Source organism: Papio anubis, chromosome 19, assembly GCF_008728515.1.
Source record: "Papio anubis isolate 15944 chromosome 19, Panubis1.0, whole genome shotgun sequence".
Taxonomy (NCBI): domain Eukaryota; kingdom Metazoa; phylum Chordata; class Mammalia; order Primates; family Cercopithecidae; genus Papio; species Papio anubis.
Genome location: NC_044994.1, coordinates 68,478,469 through 68,500,167, shown reverse-complemented (window position 1 = coordinate 68,500,167; position 21,699 = coordinate 68,478,469). Strand labels below are relative to the sequence as shown.

The following is a 21,699-nucleotide window of genomic DNA, read 5'->3' as shown; positions in this document are numbered from 1 at the left end:
GCGTGGGGGCCGTGGAGGAAGGGGCGCGGGCCGTGGTGGGGGCGTGGGGCCGTGGGGCCGTGGAGGGGGACACAAGTGTGTCTGTGCCTGTTGCCACCTGTGGGGTGCCCTGAGGGGGCCCGTTGGCCAGTGCTGGCGGGTATTTCTCTGGGAGGTTCACCTCGTCTGTGAGGATGGAATGCTGCTGTGCTCCACACGAGAATGGGGAGTGTAGAAAAGGAATAGATGAAGTCAGAATGGCACTCAGGAACCTGGGAACAGCAGATGGGTGTCGTGGTCCCCTTGGGCCGCCTGGGAGGCCCCTTGTCTTAGTTTTGCTTTGACCTGGCTGCAACGAAACCTTGGTGGCAGTAAGGAGACCTTGGCTGTGTTACGTGGCAGCACTTTGCCAGGCCCACTGGATTGGCAGTAGTTTATTCCCGTGATTGGAGGCCCCTGGAGGGTCCTTGTCAACGGTACTGGGTCCAGGAGCCAGGGACGAGGGGCGAAGCTGTCTGTTCTGTGGCTCTGATGACCAATGGGGGGAGCACTTCGGCCTGCACCTCTCTGCACACCAAGGCCTGAGGCCCGATCAGGAGCTGGCTAGAGGCTCTGCTGTTTCAGTGGCCCTGATCCTGTAACTGAAGAAACCTCGGCTAGAAGAGAGTCTGGGGAAGAGGGTCCTGGCTCCCTGGCTGAGAAGGTGCTTGGTTCCTTGTTGCTGAGGATCTTGCACCTCTCCAGTTAGCCACATATTTTCTTCCTTGGAAAGGAAAGAGGTCCTTGGAAAGCTGTTCAGTCTGTCTGCTCATCAGCTGCTTCTGCCAATAGCTTCAGTTTCTCACCCCTGCCCCTCCACTCGTGGTCATGCTTCTCTCCCGCCCTCCTGGGGTGGCTTGGGACTCTGTGCAGGGTCTGTGTGTTCCTGAGGCATTTTGCCATTCACTCCCGACCGGTGACTTCGATCACTTCGGCTAGGCCATTCACTTTTTTTTTTTTTTTTTTTTGAGACAGAGTCTTGCTGTGTTGCCCAGGCTGGAGTGTGGTGGCGTGATCTCGGCTCACTGCAGCCTCTCCCTCCCGGGTTCAAGCGAGTCTCCTGCTTCAGCCTCCCGAGTAGCTGGGATTACAGGCACATGCCATCTTGCTTGGCTAAGTTTTGTGTTTTTAGTAGAGACGGGGTTTTGCCGTGTTGGCCAGGCTGGTCTCGAACTCCTGGCCTCAAGTGATCTGCCCGTCTCAGCTTCCTGAAGTGCTGGGATTATGGGCCTGAGCCAATGTGCCTGGCCAGATTATTCACTTTTAGTTTATTACTCAGTGTCTTGGTCAGAAGTACTGGAAGTCCTGGGTGATGTTTTATGATTGTTTTGGGGAACATTTTGGAAGCCTTGACAGTCGTGCTTTGAAAACCCCACAGAGGTCCAGGGGCAGATTACACAGCCGCATTGTTTCAACTTACAAACTCCACTAGTAGTCTTGAACGTGTGTGTTCAGAAATCTTGATTCCTTTACTGCAGGGAAAACTAGATCTGTCCCTGCCAGATGTTGCTGTTTTTGAGTATTTAGAAATGAATTGAATGTACTGAGCACCAGTCTGACTTAAACAAAGGCTAACATTTCCTCTTTCATGTACTTAATTCCGAGTAAAGTCCACGTTTTTATCCATGGTGCATCCTAGCGCTGCCCAGTCTCCTTTCTCATACCAGTGTCTGCATATGACAGACTCATATACCTGACTTCATTGATTTATTTTTTATTTTAAAATTTATTTTGTCATCATTATTACTATTATTTTTTAAGACAAAGTCTTGCTCTGTTGCCCAGGCTAGAGTACAGTGGCATGATGTCAACTCACTGCAACTTCTGCCTCCTGGGTTCAAGCGATTCTCCTGCCTCAGCCTCCAGGAGTAGCTGGGACTTCAGGCACACGCCACCACACCTGGCTAATTTTTGCATTTTTTGCAGAGATGGGGTTTCACCAAGTTGGCCGGGCTGGTCTTGAACTCCTGACCTCAGGTGACCCACCCACCTCGGTCCCCCATAGTGCTGGGATTGCAGGCATAAGCAACTGTGTCTACCCTGACTTTATTTAAATATTAGCCTTTAGGAGCCGGTAGGAGTTGGACAGATTTTTCTTCCTTGTCTCATCTCCTCGTCAGTTCTGCTGATCAGCCCTTACTGCTGACATTTTTGTACATGGACATATCCTTTAACATTGCGTATGAATTGCGCATTAACTGCCCACTAATTGAAAACCAGCCTTTGTTACTGTGTCCCTCAGATCTGGGCAAGTGCCTTCAGTGACAGACGCTGTCTCTCCTTGAGGAGAAGAACCCCTTGGAATAGGTTTGTTACCAGTTTGATGGGATTCCTAAGAGTTATCTCCAAATATATACTTAGAACATTTTAAAGGAACATTCTGAGTTAGCAGATCCCTCCATTCTACTGAATGTTAAAAATCTCTTAAAATCTTATTTGAAAACCAAGAACGTGGGGCCTTGTCATCGTAAGTGGACACCCACTGAGACAGGGCTGTAAGAGACTGCAGATGGCGGCTGGGTGGTAAAGAATCTTGTGTTTTGTAGTTCAGAGAGTTTTAAGATATCCAGAAACATTTGTACTCCTGCCCAGTTTTGATGTCTAGATTTAAATAAACCCAAGGCCATAAATGCAAAACATAAAACCCAATTTTTGTTACCCCATGTTGTGTCCACTTGCAGTACTTACAGTCTCTTCTGACTTTGGAAAAGCCTTAAAACCTCCGAGCCCAGCCCACACCTCGGCTGTGTTTCTCCCTGTCACACGCGTTCCTTAGGTAAAGTGGGAGGGTTCTGACCGCACCATCCCTTCCCACCGCAGAGTTCATCCCAGACCGTGGCTCAGACACACACTCCGTCAAGGCCAAGGCTGGACCATCAGGGGTGCAGAGCTTGGGGGCGGAACCCCAGGCTCATTTCTCCTGGGCAGCCCACAGGTGGCGGCATGGAGGTGGAGAGCATGGCCACCCTTTGCTCATGCGCCTCTGGGGGACCTTGGGGCATCACGGTTTTGGGCTTGAGAACTGGACCTCACAGGAGAGATGCGTAGGGAGGGAGCCCTACGGCTGAGGCGGAAGGTGGTCGGTAGCCTGGTGGTTTCGGAGGCAGACACTGGGGTTCTTTGGACGGAGTAAGCTGTTACCCTAGCCAGCTTCTGTGACTGTGGGCTCCACCTAACTTCTCTGGTTTTCTTACCCTGCAATGAATGATTGTGAAGATTCCACAAGAGCCCTAAATGGAGAGTTCCTTGTTCCTTGAAAGTCATACAAACCTTATACTGCTGTGAACAATTAATTTTTTTCCTGAGTTTTAATATGCCAGTCATCCTCTGTTAACCAGGGACAGCATAGTTACGTGTAACTAGATACACCACTGCTATTGTATTTTTTTCCCTGTGATCTTTCGGGTCATTTAAATTGAGGAAAGAAACCCTGCCTGACTCAGCCTCCTTTTGTTCTTGTCTGGGTGGCTCCTCATGGATTTTATGAGACCCACCCCCAGACTCAAGGGTGGTTTGTCCTGCTGAAGACAGATGCGCTTGGAATGTGCTGTAGCTGTACATGCCCTGTGTCGTGCTGTGTTCTGATGAGAAATGGTAACTTCCCATTTCATATTTTGCCTCCTCTAGGGGGACAGCCGCGCCACTGCTGCTTTTCCGAAGAGGTGACTTCGACCGAGCTCTCCAATGGAGACCAGAGTCACAAGCTGGGAGATAACGGCTCGGAAAGAGACACCGGCGAGTCCAAGGCGGGGATCGCAGCTTCTGTGTCCATACTTGAAAACAGTAGCAGAGAGACTTCTAGAAGGCAAGAGCAGCACAGATTTTCTACGGACTTAAAAATGCCAGCATTTCACCCCAAGCAGGAGGTGCCCGTTCCTGGTGATGGCGTGGAGTTCCCTTCCAGTACGGGAGCGGAGGGCCAGACGGGTCACCCTGCAGAAAAGCTGTCCGATTTGCACAACAGGGAGCACTCTGGGGGAGGGAAGCGGGCGCTGGCCTCAGACCTCGTGCCGCTGGATTTAAGTGCGAGGTCGACGCGGGATGACCCCAGCAATAAGGAGACAGCCTCCTCCCTGCAGGCGGCTTTAGTCGTTCACCCGTGTCCTTACTGCAGCCACAAGACCTACTACCCCGAGGTCCTGTGGATGCACAAACGCATCTGGCACCGCGTCAGCTGCAACTCCGTGGCTCCCCCGTGGATTCAGCCCAACGGTTACAAAAGCATCAGAAGCAATTTGGTTTTCCTTTCCCGGAGCGGACGCACGGGCCCCCCGCCTGCCCTCGGTGGCAAAGAATGCCAGCCTTTGCTCCTTGCTCGGTTCACCCGCACTCAGGTGCCAGGGGGGGTGCCAGGGCCCAAAAGTGGCTCTTCTCCCCTGGGAGGGGTCACAAAAGCCGCTAGCATGCCTAAGAATAAGGAGAGCCATCCCGGAGGGCCCTGTGCTCTGTGGGCGCCTGGCCCCGACGGGTATCGACAGACCAAACCCTGTCACGGCCAGGAGCCGCATGGCGCGGCCGCACAGGGGCCCCCGGCCAAGCCCAGGCAGGAGGCTAGCTCCAAACCGGTGCCTGCCCCGGGTGGCGGGGGCTTCAGCAGGAGCGCCACCCCCACGCCCACCGTCATCACCCGGGCTGGCGCGCAGCCCTCGGCTAACAGCAAGCCCGTGGAGAAGTTTGGGGTCTCCCCAGCGGGGGCTGGCTTTGCCCCCACAAGTAAGCACAGTGCCCCGGACTCCCTGAAAGCCAAATTCAGCCCTCAGCCTCAGGGTCCACCTCCTGCAAAGGGCGAAGGGGGCGCTCCTCCTCTACCTCCCCGCGAGCCCCCTTCGAAGGCGGCCCAGGAGCTGAGGACTCTGGCCAGCTGTGCTGCAGGGTCCAGGGGCGACGCGGCCTTGCAGGCCCAGCCCGGCGTGGCTGGGGCGCCCCCCATCCTACACTCCATCAAACAGGAGCCGGTGGCCGAGGGGCATGAGAAGCGCCTGGACATCCTCAACATCTTTAAGACGTACATTCCAAAGGACTTTGCGACCCTTTACCAGGGCTGGGGTGTCAGCGGCCCTGGGCTGGAGCACAGAGGTAAGATGTGCGGGCCCCCTCTTCCCCGGGCCCCATGTGACCTCCAGAGCCACCCCTGGAAGGCCAGGGCTGCTGCCCACCTGCCTGCCCACGGCCTCTGAGGACAGAGCCAGCCTGCCCCCTCCCACTGCTGAGCTGAGAGCCACACCCTGGCCCTGGCCCTGGCCCAGGAGCACAGCAGATGGGAACAGCCCTCCCAGGCTCCACCTCTGCCCTGCCGGGGAACGCCTGCCTGGGCTTGGTGGTCCTCTGCATGCTGGCCCTGGGAGGAGTCGCAAGCCCCGCACGGCTTCCTTCCTGCTGAGAGGACGTTTCCTCCACACGGCATTCCGCAGCAGCAGGCAGACGTGATTGCACTTCACGTGTTTGTCATTTTAAACAGAACCCGTAGATGTTCATCGTCCTGTCTCTCCAAAGACAGGAATATTTATTTAGTGTGATTAAGTTTTATTTTTATATATCTATCATTTAAAAAACACCTATTTAGTCCTCTAGTATTAGTAAGCAAAGCCTTGCAGAGGATGGATGTACCATGTAAAGTCTGGAGAATGGGATTTGTGCAAAAATTCCTGAAAAAAATACTTGGAAAGGTTGTCTTCGCTTCTCCCTCTGCCTTCGTATTGTCGTGTCACAGTAACACTGAGAAGGAATTGCTTTCCTCCTGCCTCCCCGGTGCGCGCCCTGCCCTGCATGCGGCACCCTGTTCTGGAACATAAATTGAAGGTCACTCTCACTTAACGTCCAGAACACGAAGAAACCCAAATTCTGTTAAAAACCAAAACAAAACACAGTCTCAGTTCATTACCTGGGAAATCCTAACCATGCTTTGTTAGAATTGTTCATTGTGACTGGGTGCGGTGGCTCATGCCTGTAATCCCTGTACTGTGGGAGGCCAAGGTAGGCAGATCATGAGGTCAGGAGTTCAAGACCAGCCTGGCCAACACAGTGAGAGACGTTATCTCTAACTAAAAACACAAAAATTAGCTGGGCGTGGTGACAGACACCTGTAATCCCAGCTACTTGGGAGGCAGAGGCAGGAGAATCGCTTGAACCCAGGAAGCGGAGGTTGCAGTGAGTGGAGATCATGCCACTGCACTCTAGCCTGGGTGACAGAGTGAGACTCCATCTCAAAAAATATATATAAATAAATTTAAAAAAAACCATCGTAAGCCTGTGGTTTCTTAAAGTGGTTCCCATTAGAAATGGCCTCTGAGCCAGGGCTGCAAACTCAGGCCGCTGGCAGGACTGTCAGGGGCGTGGTTCCGGGTCTGGGAGTTGAGATGTCAGCAGTGAGCCTCCCCAAATCCACCGTGGGACAATGTCCCAGTGGGTGCTGGGGTCACCTGCTGAGCTACTGGCTTAGGCTGAGGTTTCAGAGCCAGCCTAGATCGTGACCTGCCGGGGCCGTCTTGGCATGAGGGATGTCTTGGCATGAGGGATGCTCACCCCAGGTGTTTCCCAGTAGGAGACGTCGCAGGTCTGCTGCCTTCTTAACAGATTTGCCGGCGAAGGCCTTACTCCAGCCGACCTTGTTACATTAGCCCGCTGAGCGCTTGTGAACTTCTTAGAATGAGGCCGAGACCCGGACACCCGAGGGTCTCGTGAGATGTGTTGGGCTGAGGTGTGACCCGGGAGTGGGGGTCCCTGAGGCGGGGTCGTAGATCCTCATCTCTTCTCCCCGCCCATGTGCTCTGGGTGGATGGTGTAACCTGAGGAGGCCATCATGGGTGGGAAGTGCGGCGCAGTGCCATGTGGATTGATGGTTTGACTTTTCCCATGTTCAGTTAAAGTGAGTGAGTTCCCTCAGCCTCAGCAGGGTTTCTCAGTCATGTAGATTATTTGCTGCAAAGTGAAAAACAAGTTTGTTGGTGGCCCTTTGACGTGATGCCAGCTCACTTCTGGAGATGTGGGTTTTCTTGGAACCCAAAGCAGAGAAGGCTGAGTGGTGAGGGTTCCGCTGTCTTGGATGCTGGGTGTCCCTGACTGCACCTTGCCCACTCTGTCCTTCCCCTCGTGGCTGCCTCCCAGCAGAGCACGGGGGGTTTGACACCCGCTGAGTCCACCTGACTCGTAATTTAGTCACGCGCTCACAGCCTGCACACACCCTTAGTTCTAAACCTGCCAGGTTACACCTGGAAAGTGGCATCCCCAGTTTTTAAAAGGCCTCTGAGCTGCCCTGTGGGTGGCATAGTTGCTGTTTCTGAGAAAGTGGAAGTGAGTTTTAAGGTAAGGATTTGAAATTTCGGATGATAGAATTTGAAGTCCAAAATAGGCTGAAGTATTTTCCCTTTTCTTACAGACGTCTTTAAAAATAAATGGTTCTAAGGCCTTTTTTTTTTTTTTGGAAAGAGAGAGGTTAAATATTTATCTTTCATATGTGAAAAATACTAGTCATAAAGCACGTGGGCTCATCTTGGGTTATTTATTCTTATAATGTACACATCGAGACATAGCGTGAGTCAGCAAATTTATGGTTTCTAAATCTACTCTAAATTGGATTTCTTAAGGGAAGTGCTTTCACCTTTTTGGTCTTAAAATACACCTGTTAGTAGGTGCATTATTAGGATCCTGGCTTCCCAGGTATAGAGTACCTGAGGTCAGCCTGTCTAGATACTCGGTCAGCGCACCTGAGAAGTGCTGAGCATCTCCAGATGGGACGCCTCCGGTGAGGGGCTCGGCACCTCCTGGGCTCCTAGCTTTGGTGAACTTCCCTTGCCTGCAGGTCTCTGTGTTGAAGCCATCAGAACAAGCTGAGAGCTCTTCTATGTGATGGTCCTTTAAACCTTCAGACACTTGTCTCTTGTCTTTCCTGGACCTAGCATCCCTGCTTTACATCCATCCTCTGCCTGGTCTCCCCCTTCTGTGTTTATCCTCTACCTCGTCCCCACGACCTTCTGTGTCCATCTTCTACCTGGTCTCCAGGACCTTCTGCATCCATCCTCTACCTGGTATCCAGGGCTTTCCCTGTCCATCCTCCACCTGCTTTCCGGGACCTTCCCATCTATCCTCTGCCTGGTTTCTGGGACCTTCCCCATCCATTCTCTACCGGCTCTCTGGGGCCTTCTGTGTCTATCCTTCTACCTGGTCTGTGGGGCCTTCACGTCCATCCTCTACCTGGTCTCCATGGCCGTCTCTGTCCACTCTCTAGCTGGTCTCCAGGAACTTCACGTCCATCCTCTGCCTGGTCTCCAGGACCACCTTTGTCTGTCCTCTGCCTGGTCTCTGGGACCTTCTTTGTCTATTCTCTCTCTGGTCTCCAGGACCTTCTTGTGTCCATCCTCTACCTGCTCTCCGAGGCCTTCCCATCCATCCTCTGCCTGGTCTCCGGGACCTTCCCCACTTCTCTACCTGGTCTCCAAGGCCTTCACGTCCACTCTCTACCTAGTCTCCATGGCCGTCCCTGTCCACTCTCTAGCTGGTCTCCAGGAACTTCACATCCATCCTTTACCTGGTCTCCCGGACCTTCTTTGTCTGTTCTCTTTCTGGTCTCCGGGACCTTCTATGTCCATCCTCTACGTGCTCTCCGAGGCCTTCCCATCCATCCTCTGTCTGGTCTCCGGGACCTTCTGTGTCCATTCTCTACCTGGTCTCCGGGACCTTCACGTCCACTCTCTTCCTGGTCTCTGGGGCCTTCTGTGTCCATCCTTCTACCTGGTCTCTGGGGCCTTCACGTCCATGCTCTACCTGGTCTCCAGGGCCGTCCCTGTCCACTCTCTACCTGGTCTCTAGGGCCTTCACGTCCATCCTCTGTCTGGTCTCCGGGACCTTCCACATTTCCTTTCTCCATACTTGAATGTTTGTTTTTGACGCCCTTAAAGTGTTGCAGCCAGAAGGAAACCCAGCAACTTTGGCGTGGTCAGACTATTGGAAAGGTGAACAGAACACTCGTGTTTCCTGTTACAGAGACTCGATTTCTGTTAGTGCAACCCAGGACATCTGTGCAGCCTAGATTTCCTTTTTTGAGTGTTACTGAATACTGGAGTAAGTACACTTTCTTAGGACTTTTTTCTTCCACTTGTTTCTGTTCAGCTGTTTATTTTTTGTGGTGTACCTGTAGTTGATTTTTGAGTCATGAGTCTAGAATCTTGTTTCATTCCTCCCTTGGTCAAATTGGTCTTTTTGACGTGTCTTATTATACAAGTGTGTCTGTACGTTCTGGTCTCCTCACCCCATGCGTTTGTTACGTGTCTGCTAGGTGGCTGTTGTCTGCAGATGTAAAGGTCACAACTTCCCTGTGCGTGGTCATTGATTACATCTGTAGATGTAGCATCATTTTGTAGTTTGGGGAGGTAGAAATATGCAGAGGAGAACGGTCTCAGAGAACAGGAAGTCGTCTCGTGTACATGCAGTAGTTGTGGGTGCTAGAAGTGTGATTCTGTGATTTTGCAGTGGACATGTTCCATTTATACAGAGAATGTTGCTGTTGCAGGATGCCTCTGAGACAGGTTTTATTCAGAAGTTAGGAAACGGGAGTCTCAGAGACTTCCCCGCCCCCCGCATGTGTTCGGGTGATGTTTCTGTAGATAGGGAGTCTAAAAACTCTACCCAAACAATAAGGAAAGAACTATCGCTACCTCCCTTAGGGATTCCCTGACCATTTAAGAAGAAAAACTCACTGCATTTTCTGTGATCATTGTACAGTGTGACTGCCAAGTCTGTAAACATACAGGAATAGAACATAAATGACTTATTGCTACAACAGTAATAAAATAATACATGATCTGTGTTTTCAGACCTTTTGGCCAGCCTAGATGATCTGATACGATGAATCTTAGAATAAAATTTGAAGCTAATAAAATGAGATAATTCCAGATAAAATAGATGGTATTTCTTATTAGGACTTAAAAAAAGTCATTTATACCAAGGAGGCCTTCATATTATGGTGATGAAAGCTTTATGCTTCCTTGCAGTCTGATCTCTCTCTGTAGAGTCTTTTTCATCTCCTCTTTCTCTATGGATAGCACAACACCCCATAATGACACACAACGTTGCAGGACTGGGTGACCCCCTCTGAAGTTCGCCAGGCCTTTTTCTTTCACTGTTAAGTCCACTTTCCAAACACAACCTGAATTTCTAGGTGAGAACATTTGAGCTGCGTGCTCACCAGGTGGTCTTTGTTCAAATGGAGTTTGTCACCTTTGTGATTAACTGGGAATGTTGGGGTAGCTTGGGCATAATATTGTTGGCCATAAGGGCAAGTGCCCTGTCTTTAAAAAGTAAAGAGAAAGTGATATGGTGAAATGTGTGGGAAAACCATATGTGCGCGTGCACTTGTGAGTGTGCGCCTGCGTGAGTGCGTGTGCACGCGTGCTCATGCACCCTTAATTGAAGGAAATAAGCACAGGTGAGCGGGAGGGCTGTCCGTGTTTTCTCTGTTGCTCATTTGGATAGGAAATAGCTACCACAATTACTTGAAAAAAGAATGAGAATGACTTCATTTTTGAAAGTTCTGAATGTTAGATGACATTGCACGTCGTCATCATTAGTCAGTATTCTGTGTAGGTGTGGTCAGATTCCACCTGCAGATGCAGTCTAGATGGTACCTGGGAAAATCCAGACAACCAAAGTATTCAGAAATTTGTTTCATAGGAGCTCCACTGGCTGGTGTTTCTAGTGCAAATGAATGGGGGAACAAAATAGCTTAAAAAATCTCTTTTCTTTCCTTCCTTTCTTTTCTTCCTTCTTTTCTTTCTGCCCTTCTTTCCCTCCCTCCCTTTCCCCTCCCCTCCCCTCCCTTCCCCCCCCCTCCCCTCCCTTCCCCTCCCTTCCCCTCCCCTCTTCTTTTTTTCCTTTTTCCTTTTTCTTTCTCTGAAGACAGAGTCTCACTCTGTCACCTAAGCTGGAGTGCAGTGGTGTGATCTCAACTCACTGCAGCCTTGACCTCCTGAGCTCCAGTGATCCTCCCACCTCAGCCTCCTGAGTAGCTAGAAACAGGCATGCACCACTCGCCTGGATAGCTTTTACATTTTTAGTAGAGATGAGGCCTGTCACTCTGTTGCCCGGGCTGGTCTTGAACTCCTGGGCTGCAGTGATCCTGCTGCTTTGGCCTCTCAAAGTGCTGGGATTACAGGCGTGAGCCACCGCAGCTGGCGCCTGTTAACTTGAGTGTTGGTTGAAATGTTTCTTCTTATTGCTTTTGTGTATGTAAGGCAATGGGAATGTTGAGTAGTCAATGGCTAAGGTGTTAAATTTCTCTGATTCATGTTAATGATCTGTCATTTAAGAAATTTGACAAGATGTGCCTCACAGTTCGTGCATTTCTTTATTATTTCCATAAACTTGATCTATAGTGTAAACATGATTTTATGTTTTTACCTATTGAGCTACTCTGAATTAGGGTGAGAGAAACAGTATTGAAGATTTGTTTTCAACCAGTGTGACTAAGGTGCCTTTTGTCATTCTCTTTTTTTTTTTTTGGAGACGGAGTCTCACTCTGTTGCCCAGGCTGGAGTGCAGTGGCCAGATCTCAGCTCACTGCAAGCTCCGCCTCCTGGGTTTACGCCATTCTCCTGCCTCAGCCTCCCGAGTAGCTGGGACTACAGGTGCCCACCACCACGCGCAGCTAGTTTTTTGTATTTTTTTTAGTAGAGACGGGGTTTCACCGTGTTAGCCAGGATGGTGTCGATCTCCTGACCTCGTGATCCGCCCCTCTCGGACCAAAGTGCTGGGATTACAGGCTTGAGCCACCACGGCCGGCCGCCTTTTGTCATTCTCTTCACTTGCTGTTCACACTCAGGCGCCAGCCTTTAGATACATAAAAACTCAGCTGCGTAAAGCAGCTTTTTAAAAAAATTTTTGCAACAGGTGTGACTTTTTCTAGTTATTATTTGTTTTTTTTTCCTACTGAGTTGAGTTACTATTGCACGTGACAGTGACTCTCCCAGCCAGAGAAATGTCTTTGGAGCTACCAGCATGTGGAAAACAAGCCTTTTCTTCAGAGAGAAAAGGTGTGCAGACACACACTCTGCATCCCTTTCTAATAAAAGCCGTGTGGCTTTTTGGATCAGAAGGAAACACAAAGCCTTGCCTTTGAGTACAGGGATGTGGCAAGATCTTTGGGGAGAAGGTGGGACTTGGGGACTTCCGACCTTGCCGATGGCCAGCAAGTGCACGCACCTTGGGGGCTGCTGCCTGGTGCTTGCTTGCAGGTGTCTCCTCCCTTCTGCTGGGGGCCGCGGCCTCAGAGCCACCCAGGTAGGCAGGAGAGAGGGCCAGAGGTGGGGCCGCCCCGTGGCTGCACTCACTCTGTGTGGGTCTCCCAGGATCGCAGCCGGGTCACGGCGGGCTCTGGTCCCGCTCACTTCCTATTTTCCATGAGCCTTGTCTCTGTCACGCTGGTGTCACTCTGATTTGCCGGATGAGCCGCTTGACAGAGCTGGGTGATGGCTGGGCCCAGCCTGCAGATGCTCGGAGCCGCACAGCCGGACGTGCAGCCTGGCGGGCGCCTCCCGTCCCGGGGAGCGGTTTTTAATTCGCTGTAATTTATGCATCCTTGCAGTCCTGAGAGTGCCTGGCCTGTCAGCAGAGCCGAGATGAAGGCTGACAGTTGTCACCAGGGCCTGAAGGGAGCCTCACATGATGACACATTAGACAGACTAATGATGTTTTCCTCTCGCTTCCCTCTCGCTCTCCTGCCTCCTCACCTCCACGCCAACCCCGCCACGGCCCTGCCACCGCCACTGCCACTACCATCACCTCGCCACCGCAGGGACGCTCCGGACGCAGGCCCGGCCAGGAGAGTTCGTCTGCATCGAGTGCGGGAAGAGCTTCCACCAGCCCGGCCACCTCAGGGCCCACATGCGGGCACACTCAGGTACCGCCCTCCCGCCCAGCTGTCCCCAAGGGAAGCAGAGGAAGAGGGGTCTCTTCTGTCAGTGGCTTGACCATCCGCAGCCAGGGAGATACTGAGATTTCAGCCCCTACCAGGTGGGGGGGGCCCTGCCATCTGCCTCCGGGATCGTATACCGGCCGCCCCCACTCCACACCTGAAATGGATTTTTTTGGTATCCATGTGCCATGTGGTTTAATTTGAGACAAACCTGTTTGCAAATGTTCCATTTTAATTAGAGAGTAACTGACTCCTCAGAAATGAATATGCTAATGAATGGCATTGCCACCAGCACTCATTTAATCAAAGTACCCTTTTAGCACCGTGTAGGCATGGTTTTGTGTCCTCGCTGGCACTGACTGGACTCTGTGGGATACACCTGGGCCCCTTTTTACCTGGCAGGATGTACTGCAAAATCCCTCAGCCTTTATGTAGAGAGCTTGCGCCCGATCAGGCTGGAAACTGTCAGGACAGTGCAGGGGCATTAGAGAGATGGGGAGACGGGGTTCTCTATCAGGACTGTGAAGGATGCACACAGAAGCTGGTCTGATGCAAGATGACACAGGCCAAATGGTAAGTAATGCAAGAAGAGGGTCCCTTACACACACACCGATAATTAATGTTGTCAGTGATTGCTTTTTTCAGCAGCGAGGTCTGAATTAAAAAGGGCAGTGGCCCCAGGCAGCCATTATCACAGTCTCTTACTGTAAGTGTTACGGTAAATTGGTATTTTCCAGCCACAGGCTAGGCGCTGGTGTCTTTTTTTGTGAAAGTACTTAATCTGTAATGGACTCATTTAATGTGCACATCCTGAAGCTCACACGCTCATCTGTTAACAAACCCCTTGTTCCCACAGTGGTGTTTGAGTCCGATGGACCCCGGGGTTCTGAAGTTCACACCACCTCCGCAGACGCCCCCAAACAAGTAGGTCTCATGATGAATTGGATGTCTGGGTTTTGATGCAGTAGCTGGGAAAGGTGCACCATGATGCTCATCGCTGAAGCATGACCTCCTTTTTGTTTTTTTTCACTAGATGTGTAAATAATCCTATACACTTTCTTGGAACGTGACCCTTTGGGGCCGTCTGTGGGCAGTCCCCGCACAGAAGCCCTCCCAGCCGGGTGGTGCAGGGTCTAGGTGCGCACCGCTGGTTGTTGGTTACGTTGGGGAGGAGGAAGTCAGGACAGACTGGCGGTGACTGCAAACACTAGAAACTCACTTCTTTTCCGAGATGGTTTTGGATATGAGTTTGCTTGAGAACAAATGATGGTTAACCTCCTTGAGGAACATTATTTTTGTGTTATTCTGTAAGAAAAGTTTCACGTCCAGCGTGGTGTCTTGTGGCTTTATGCTTTGTTTCTCTGCATTACAAACACAACTTGTGTGCCTGTGCCCGTGATGCACCGTTCCATCCCGGTGTGACTTGTGTACATACACCACTCAGTATACACGGAGTGTGCAGGACCCTTGCGTCAGCACGCGGTTCTGAGTCCTGCTCTAAAGTAGTGCGGCGCCCACAGCCCGTAGCGGGTCTCTTGCGTTCTTTCAGGGTGTGAGTGTGTATCTTCATTGCTCTCCCATTTTGCCTTCGGAGGACGTCACACCCGTGTTGCACAAGCATTCTCTAAATGACATTCTGGCTTTCTCCAAAGACAAACGCTCCCCTTTGTCATTGAGGAAAGAATTTCTTTGCCATGACAGTCAAGCCTTGTCTGGGTGGTCGAATCCAGTTTGTGTCCCCTGCCCTGACAAATCTAATTGTCTGTGGGATTCCTGGTTGCTGGTGAGGATGAGGGCGATTAAGACCTCCGAGGGATCTCAAGACTCAGTATGATCTAGCGAGATCTCAAAGGAAACTCGAGAATCATTCTAGTTTATTTCTGGAGGAAAAAGGTGTGAGAGGCATGAAATGGCTTCACCAAGGGCCCGCTGCTAATGAGTGATTGAGCTGGGCTGGATGTCGAATTGACATTACCTGATTAGGGATTTCGTTTCCTTTCTTTATTGCCTTGGTAGAATTTCTATGTGTTGTTAAAGGCCTTTGCTTCACGTATTGTTGACAAAAAGCCTTGCCATTTATTACAGGTTTTAAATAATTAGCTTCTGCCTTTCTTAATCAAACCCACAGTTACCCACTACTATGACAACTTATGAAATAAATAAAACATCTTTCTGAAAACGGAATTAAAAGATTTCCAAATGCATGACCTCCACTGCAGTTAGGAAGCGTTGTCCTTTTTAACAGAAATAAAACCCTCTTGCCACAAACAGTCACCGTCATGTGTTTGTGGGATGTAGTAACAGCAAGGTCATGCCGTAATTGAGAATTACAAGTTGATGTTACAACTGGAGCGAGTCCTAAGTGTTCCTGCTTGCACAGGTGACCCGTTAAACCCACCAAAGACCTGGCTTTTGGGTAGGAATGTTTGACAGGGGCGGGAAGCCAGGCCAGGCAGATCTATGAACAAGTTGGTGAGATTCTTCAGGAATGCATGGCAGTTTTATTTGCTGTCTATTAATTCTGCCTGAGCCCCTTTGAAAAGCTCTTGTCCTAGGGAGAAGTAGGAGATCAAAAAGCAAGTGTTGTAGACTGTATTTTCAATAATTTCTGTGTTACTTATTGGTTATGCTGGGAGTTTATAATAATTGTTACTCATTCCTGCTTCTGATATAGAAAAGATGTAGTTACATCATTGTCGTTGTCTCTCTAGACTAAAATGTTGTTACTTTACACTTCACACCAGCTAACCTCTTAGTTTCGAGTTTACAGTAACTCAATATCGTGGTCTGAGTTAATGTGTCCTTCAGACTTAGCTTATGTATTCACTGTTGGTGTGAAGATCTCAGTGGACCAGCTTCCCTTGCATTCGTAGGACAGTGGCAGTTCAGGCCTTGGCATTAAAACTGAGCTAGATTTGTACGCGTCTCCTGGTGTGGCAGCTGGTTTGTTAAATTCCGTGTAAGAGATCATGGCCTCTGATAGTACTTTTTGTCTTTCATTACATTTAAAGTAGCTTTTGGTGATTTACCACTGAATACTCTCGTTCTCTAAGGAAATTGCATTTTCCTTAACGTACTTTGGAATTATATCTTTAAGCATTCCCATACAGATTTGTTGCGTAGGATAATTGCAAAACACATCAGTAATAGGTAGAGGTTTAAATCCTAGGGTTCCTTGTTCTTATCCTGTAGTTCTCGTTGTTTACAGAAATCACAGTAGCTATGTTAAATTTAGAATACCGTATAAATTTATAGAAAAATATTCTGTAGTTATGTATGTCTGGAATGTGATTCATACTTACCAATCATATTCTTTTTCATATTGAGAGTGCTTTACCAACATTCATTAATATTTAAATCAGATTCTTTTCCTGTGGGCTTTAGATGCTAGGGATCATGGCTGTGTTTTTTTTGGATCATGCAACACTGTGTATTCATGCAGAAATTATTTGATGTGACACTTAAAGTCAATGGACTTTTATAGATATACATAATAGATGCTAAATTATTTAATTGAAACAGCATTTGGAAATTCCATTTTATAATAATTTATTCACTCATTAACAATATTTGTTGACCACCCATTGTGTGCCAGGCCTGTACAGGGTACTGGGGAGACAAGAAAACCATTTTTCCTGCTTCTCTGGTTCCAAAGGTCCATGGGTGGCTTAGACAGGAAATAGGGCAGAGCAGGGTAGCGCTGTGACATGGGAAGGGTCCTGTCATTGAGGCTGGAGGCACTTGGAAGACTATGGAGGGGCAGAGGGATGGATGTTCCTGAAGAGCTCAGCACGTGGAAGGCCCAGAGTGGAGGAACACGTTCCACTGGAGGAGCTGGGTGGGGGTCAGCTCAGGGAGGGAGAGCCGGAGTGGGTGGGCAGAGGCTCGGGACTAGGGTCTAGGGAGCACCAGGTCTCCTTGCTGAGACTCATGAATTTCTTCCCATGGGGGATAGAGAGCCCAGGGGCAGGACGGACACCGTCAGAGTTGTAGCGTGAGAAGAGTGAGCAGGTCACACGCCACAGAGAATGGGCTTTGTGGTTCCCGGTGGCAGGAGCAGCCCTTTGGAGGCGCTTCGCTTGATCCCAGCGAGAGACAAGGTGGCCTGAGCTGGCATGGGGCTGGAGAGAGCGGGTAGATTTGACAGGTAACACAGAGGGATTGGGTGTGGGAAATGAGGAACAGGAGGGAATCATGTTGACCCCAGGTCTGGCTTCAGGCAGCTGGCCCAGGCATGATCCATTCCCCTGAGGCTGGAAGGAGGAGCAGGATAAAACATTTCCAGGTAGAATTCAGGGTAAGTGAGAGCTTCGTGGAAACCCAGGTAGGAGTGTCCAATAGGCAGGCGAAGATACGGGTTTAAAGTGGAGAGGAGAGATCCTGGCAGAGATTAAATATATCTAATAGCTATCAACATTTAAATTCATTCAAGGTCAGCCAGTGCTACTTTTAGAGACCCAGATAATATAAATTACTAATCTCTTGGGTTATTGAGTAGAGGCTTTAACGTTGATCCTCCACCATAGAGATATAATGTAACCTAAGTTTCCTTATCTATAGAATAATGATAATGGTGCTTATTTTGTATACTTGCTGTGGAAATCAAGTTAGAACATACACCATGAAGCACACATTCAATGTGATCTCGTCATTTATTCTAAAAATAAGCAATTTTCCTTAATAACTGGAGGAAACTCACATACTTGGAGAGCATTTCTGTGGTGAGCTCACATGTGAACACGTCTACACACATAACGCCTGTGTGGACAGATGACTGTGATTGATAAGCCGGTTAGTAGATTTTGCTTATGAACTCAGTTTGACGGCATGTTTTCTTTACTTGGTGTCTTGTGGCTTTGTTGGAACCTGCCAGCGTGCTTCTCTTTGTTTTGTTTGGTTTAAGAGACTTGTCGTTAATTATTCATTAAAGAGAGGATGCAGGAAAACTGTGAGTTTGAGAAAAGTATTGTCAGGATAGGCCTAGTTACCTCGTTTGCTACATTCTGTTCAAAAGCCCTCCGGTTGGTAGACAGACATTGCTGGTTTTTGTAGAACAATTGCCCTTACTTTGTCATATTAATATTTGAATATTCGATACTGGAAAATTCTGAGAAATCATGATACACCGTCTATCTCAGCGAAACAATTCAACAGGCACGAGGGCCAGGTAAATCTGCTGAAATTGATTTATTTCACCGTAGGTCAGAATCAAGAATAAATAATTAAATTAAAGTCAGTTTAATTCATCAGCACACACCTGAAGCTTGAGGAGAAATAAAGTAGTTTCCTTTCGTGGTGACACTAGTAGCAGTCTTTTTCAGCACATGCACTGTTTAAACCTCTTCCGTGTTACAAACACTTACTTTAAGACCGCAGAGGACGTCATGAAAACCAGGTAGTCAAGCAGCCACTTCTTTCTGAACACCTTCCTTTGGTAGGCGGTGAGGGTGGAAAGGATGCCTGGAGCCTTGGAAGGCAGAGATGGAGGATAAATATAACAGGGCTCCCTGTAGGCTGTGGATGCTCACAGCACGCCCCTGTAGGCATCTCACTGTTTGGCCTCGATCGTAGACAAGCTGGAAGGAAGATGGTGAGAGGGTCTGGGCCCTGGGCCTCAGGAGCCCAACTGTGAGGGCATCCGCCCCTGTGGGTGATTGTTCCAGCCCAGCGGCGGCCCTGGTGCTTGTCCTTGGTGCTTTTACTGTGTTTTGGATTAAGATGGTTCTAATGCCAAGGACTGCCGATCCTCCAAATCAAATTCTAAATGAGGGGAAGAGCTCATGCATGTTGTCGTTTAACAGATGCTTGGTCATCCGTTTAGCACAACTGAATAAATGTTTAATTTCTAGTAATCATCAGTATTCATCATTAGAAACACTTTTTGAAAACAATATGTTGAAATCTGGGTGTTTTGTCCTGTGGATGTTAGAGGAAAAACTAGGAAGTTTCTCTGGTGTTGCAGATAAATTGATTTTTTTTGTTACATTGTTGTTAAACATTAGAAATTAAAAGGATTTTTGAAACCAAGAAAAATTATTCCCCCCAACCTCGTGGTTTTGGGATTTATTAAAAGACCAGAATGACTGCTCAAATATGAAATCTGGTGTTTTGATTTGTTTGGATTCCTTGCCAGAATTTAAAGACTATGATTAATAGTTTATTTCTTATTATTCTAAATGTTATTTAAAAATAGTTAAGCTGGATAAATAATTCCATTAATCAAAATAACAGGAAATGAAAAAATAAATGGCGACCTAATTTGTCTCATTTTTAGCTGTGGCTATTATAATGCAAATGATGGAGGAATCACGTAGGTTGGTACATTTGAATATATGCATAATCTATTTTCAGTATCACTTTTAGAGTCTCAGCATCACAGATCAGAGTTTGAAATTCAGCTCATTTGCTTAAGCTTTTCTTGTTTATTAAACCAAACAAGCATCTTAAAAACACATTTTCCATTTTCTCTAAATATAATATGCTACCAAAAATCATGAATTAGACCTGGTGACTTACCCAAAATCACCCCAGTCGCATAGCCCTTGTTTATGGCTTGTTGGGTAAGGTTTTAGTCAATAAAGCATCATGCATAATTGGTCCTCAGGCACTTAGCATTGCCTGCGTGGCTGACCGCAAGCCCTGTTTGTAGGCTGACCTCCCTCTGAAGGCTGAGAGGTGCCCCGTGTGTCCTGGGGCATGGCGGGTGTTTTGTGTACAGGCCATCGATCCACACCCACCACTACATACACATTTCCCTTGCCTTACTAAAAGAAAGAGAGAGTAGACCTCATAAAGTTCCAGTAGTCAATATCCATCCCTACAACACGGAAATACCTTCCAGAAAGATAGTATTTCTTTCAGCATTACTGAAAAGCCCACAATTCGCAGCTGCAAAAAAGAAAAGCGCAATCTTCTAAAAGCAGGCGTCCCATGTTTTGACTGCTCTTTCCCTTTCCGGAGGACAAGGCGATGTGGATGTGCTCAAAAGATGACAGTGTGTCCACTTAATTTGAATATTTCTGTGCCTCCTTTCTTCCATGTTTTATTCATTTCTTAAAAATGCTCTGGGGCTGCTTTATTGAATGATGACATGGTGGCCTCTGGTGAATCAATAACTTAAAACAACTCTCTTAAAAAATGAGGTATTGGAACACATCCCTTCAATTATGAAGAGACAGTAGGCGTCTCTGCATCTGGATTTGTGAACACAGTTTAACCACCTAGTTGTTTGGTTTATCCGGACTTTGCAGTGCCTCCAAAATAAATATTTTTAAAGCCGTCTGAGCCCTGTAATGTGAAACATTAGCCCGTCATGGACAGAGGGCCGTCTTCCTGTCGCCTCTGGAACAGTCCGTTGAGGCCTAACCCAATGCAAGTCTGTGACTTCTGGTCCAAAGGAAGAGTTACCCAGGTGGATGTGCCCCGGGGGTGCCGTCCATGTGAAATCTAGGCACACAAAGCCCCCGTGTTCGTAGGCACCCCCTGACCACTTCTTACGGTCCCTGACGTCTCTTTTCACTGTGCAGAGACGGTCAAGGCCAACACCCAACAGCTGACTGTAACTCCCAGTTTTCTTCCGGTAAACACAAGACCATTTTCCTTCCCGAATGTATTTGGAATTGGTTCTTGGTGAGCCCCGCTGATGATGAAAACTTCCCGTCAGAACCTCAGAGATCTCTTCACAGCCTGATGTCGCTGTACAAAAATGTAAAACAATCTTTCTCCGTTTACTGCAGGAAATCCACCATCTACTTAGGGAAGTTTTATCACATCTCTCATTCTGTTACTGTTTCCAACATTTCAAATAAACTGCTGTCTCCACCACTGCACCCACCCCCTAAGCCCTCATAAAATTTTGTGGAGTATCTGTCTGACTTCCACTGCATGTCAACTGGTAGATGTCATGAACACAGAGCCAGCTGTAAGTAGGAGTTTTCTGGAACTATTAAGAAAAGCCTTTAATTCATTATGTCAACCAGACCTTCCCCCACTCCGCCATTATTTCTGGGGTTCCTATAGGTCTAGCTGGAAACAGTTAGAATTTTACATGAGTCCCCTGGTTTATGTATGCATGTTAATTTCTGGTGGTCAGTTTCACTTCAAGATTTTAGCTGAAGGTTAATGCAGTTAAGTAAGATAAATCTGGCCATACTGTTTTTGTCCTCAGATTGTAAACGCTATTGTTCAAACAGGGATGCTTCACATGTCATTGGAGAGCATTCTCTGAAAGCTGTGGACCCCCATTTATGCTTGGTTTTCTCTCGCAGTTCACTGTAAAATACCCCTTCCCTTTTTCCGGTGGGGTAATTGTTTATGGAAATGGGTGAAAACGCGCTGAAGTTCTGACAGACGTATGTGAGAGCCGTGCTTTTCTTTTTGTTTGTATGGCCCCAAATTCAGCCTTGTTTTGGAACTACCGTTCACTTGTAAATCCGCTTTGTACTATACAATTTTACAATCTGGCTGCCTCCTCATCTTGCCAACTTGTAACCTTCTCTCCAGAGCTGGTTCAGACATTATCATCTGCCATTCTTACATGTGAAACCATTAGAGAAGTCTAATGATCCTTTCTAAATCACACTGGAAATGATTCTTTTTCAAGCCGCCTCTCTTTAAGGCAGCAAGGCACATTTAAACTTACTTCATGCTTATTTTATAGTATGAGTTACAGCCCAAGTCAGGTCTTTGCCGACTTGGTTGGCTTGCTCTGTGAAGGTCATTGTTTGTGTTCTTGGATGTTGATTAGAAAATTAATAGGAAAAATGCGTTTAGAAACC

At 48.3% G+C, this 21,699-nt stretch overlaps 1 protein-coding gene across 9 annotated transcripts in view; it reads left to right on the top strand.

The window, feature by feature from the left end:
• The window catches only part of ZNF516 (zinc finger protein 516), a 137,686-nt gene that overhangs the window by 111,065 nt on the left and 4,922 nt on the right, over positions 1 to 21,699 (top strand). For 7 of the 9 annotated variants that reach the window (XM_009192930.4, XM_009192925.4, XM_009192929.4 and 4 more), the window contains exons 3-5: positions 3,646 to 5,094; positions 12,803 to 12,907; positions 13,779 to 13,846. In XM_009192930.4, the coding sequence (XP_009191194.2) occupies positions 3,646 to 5,094; positions 12,803 to 12,907; positions 13,779 to 13,846 (1,622 nt within the window). Of the gene's footprint in view, positions 1 to 3,645; positions 5,095 to 12,802; positions 12,908 to 13,778; positions 13,847 to 13,955; positions 20,844 to 21,699 lie in introns of all 9 variants that reach the window. The other 2 variants (XR_004180112.1, XM_017951863.3) reach the window with 2 other exon arrangements.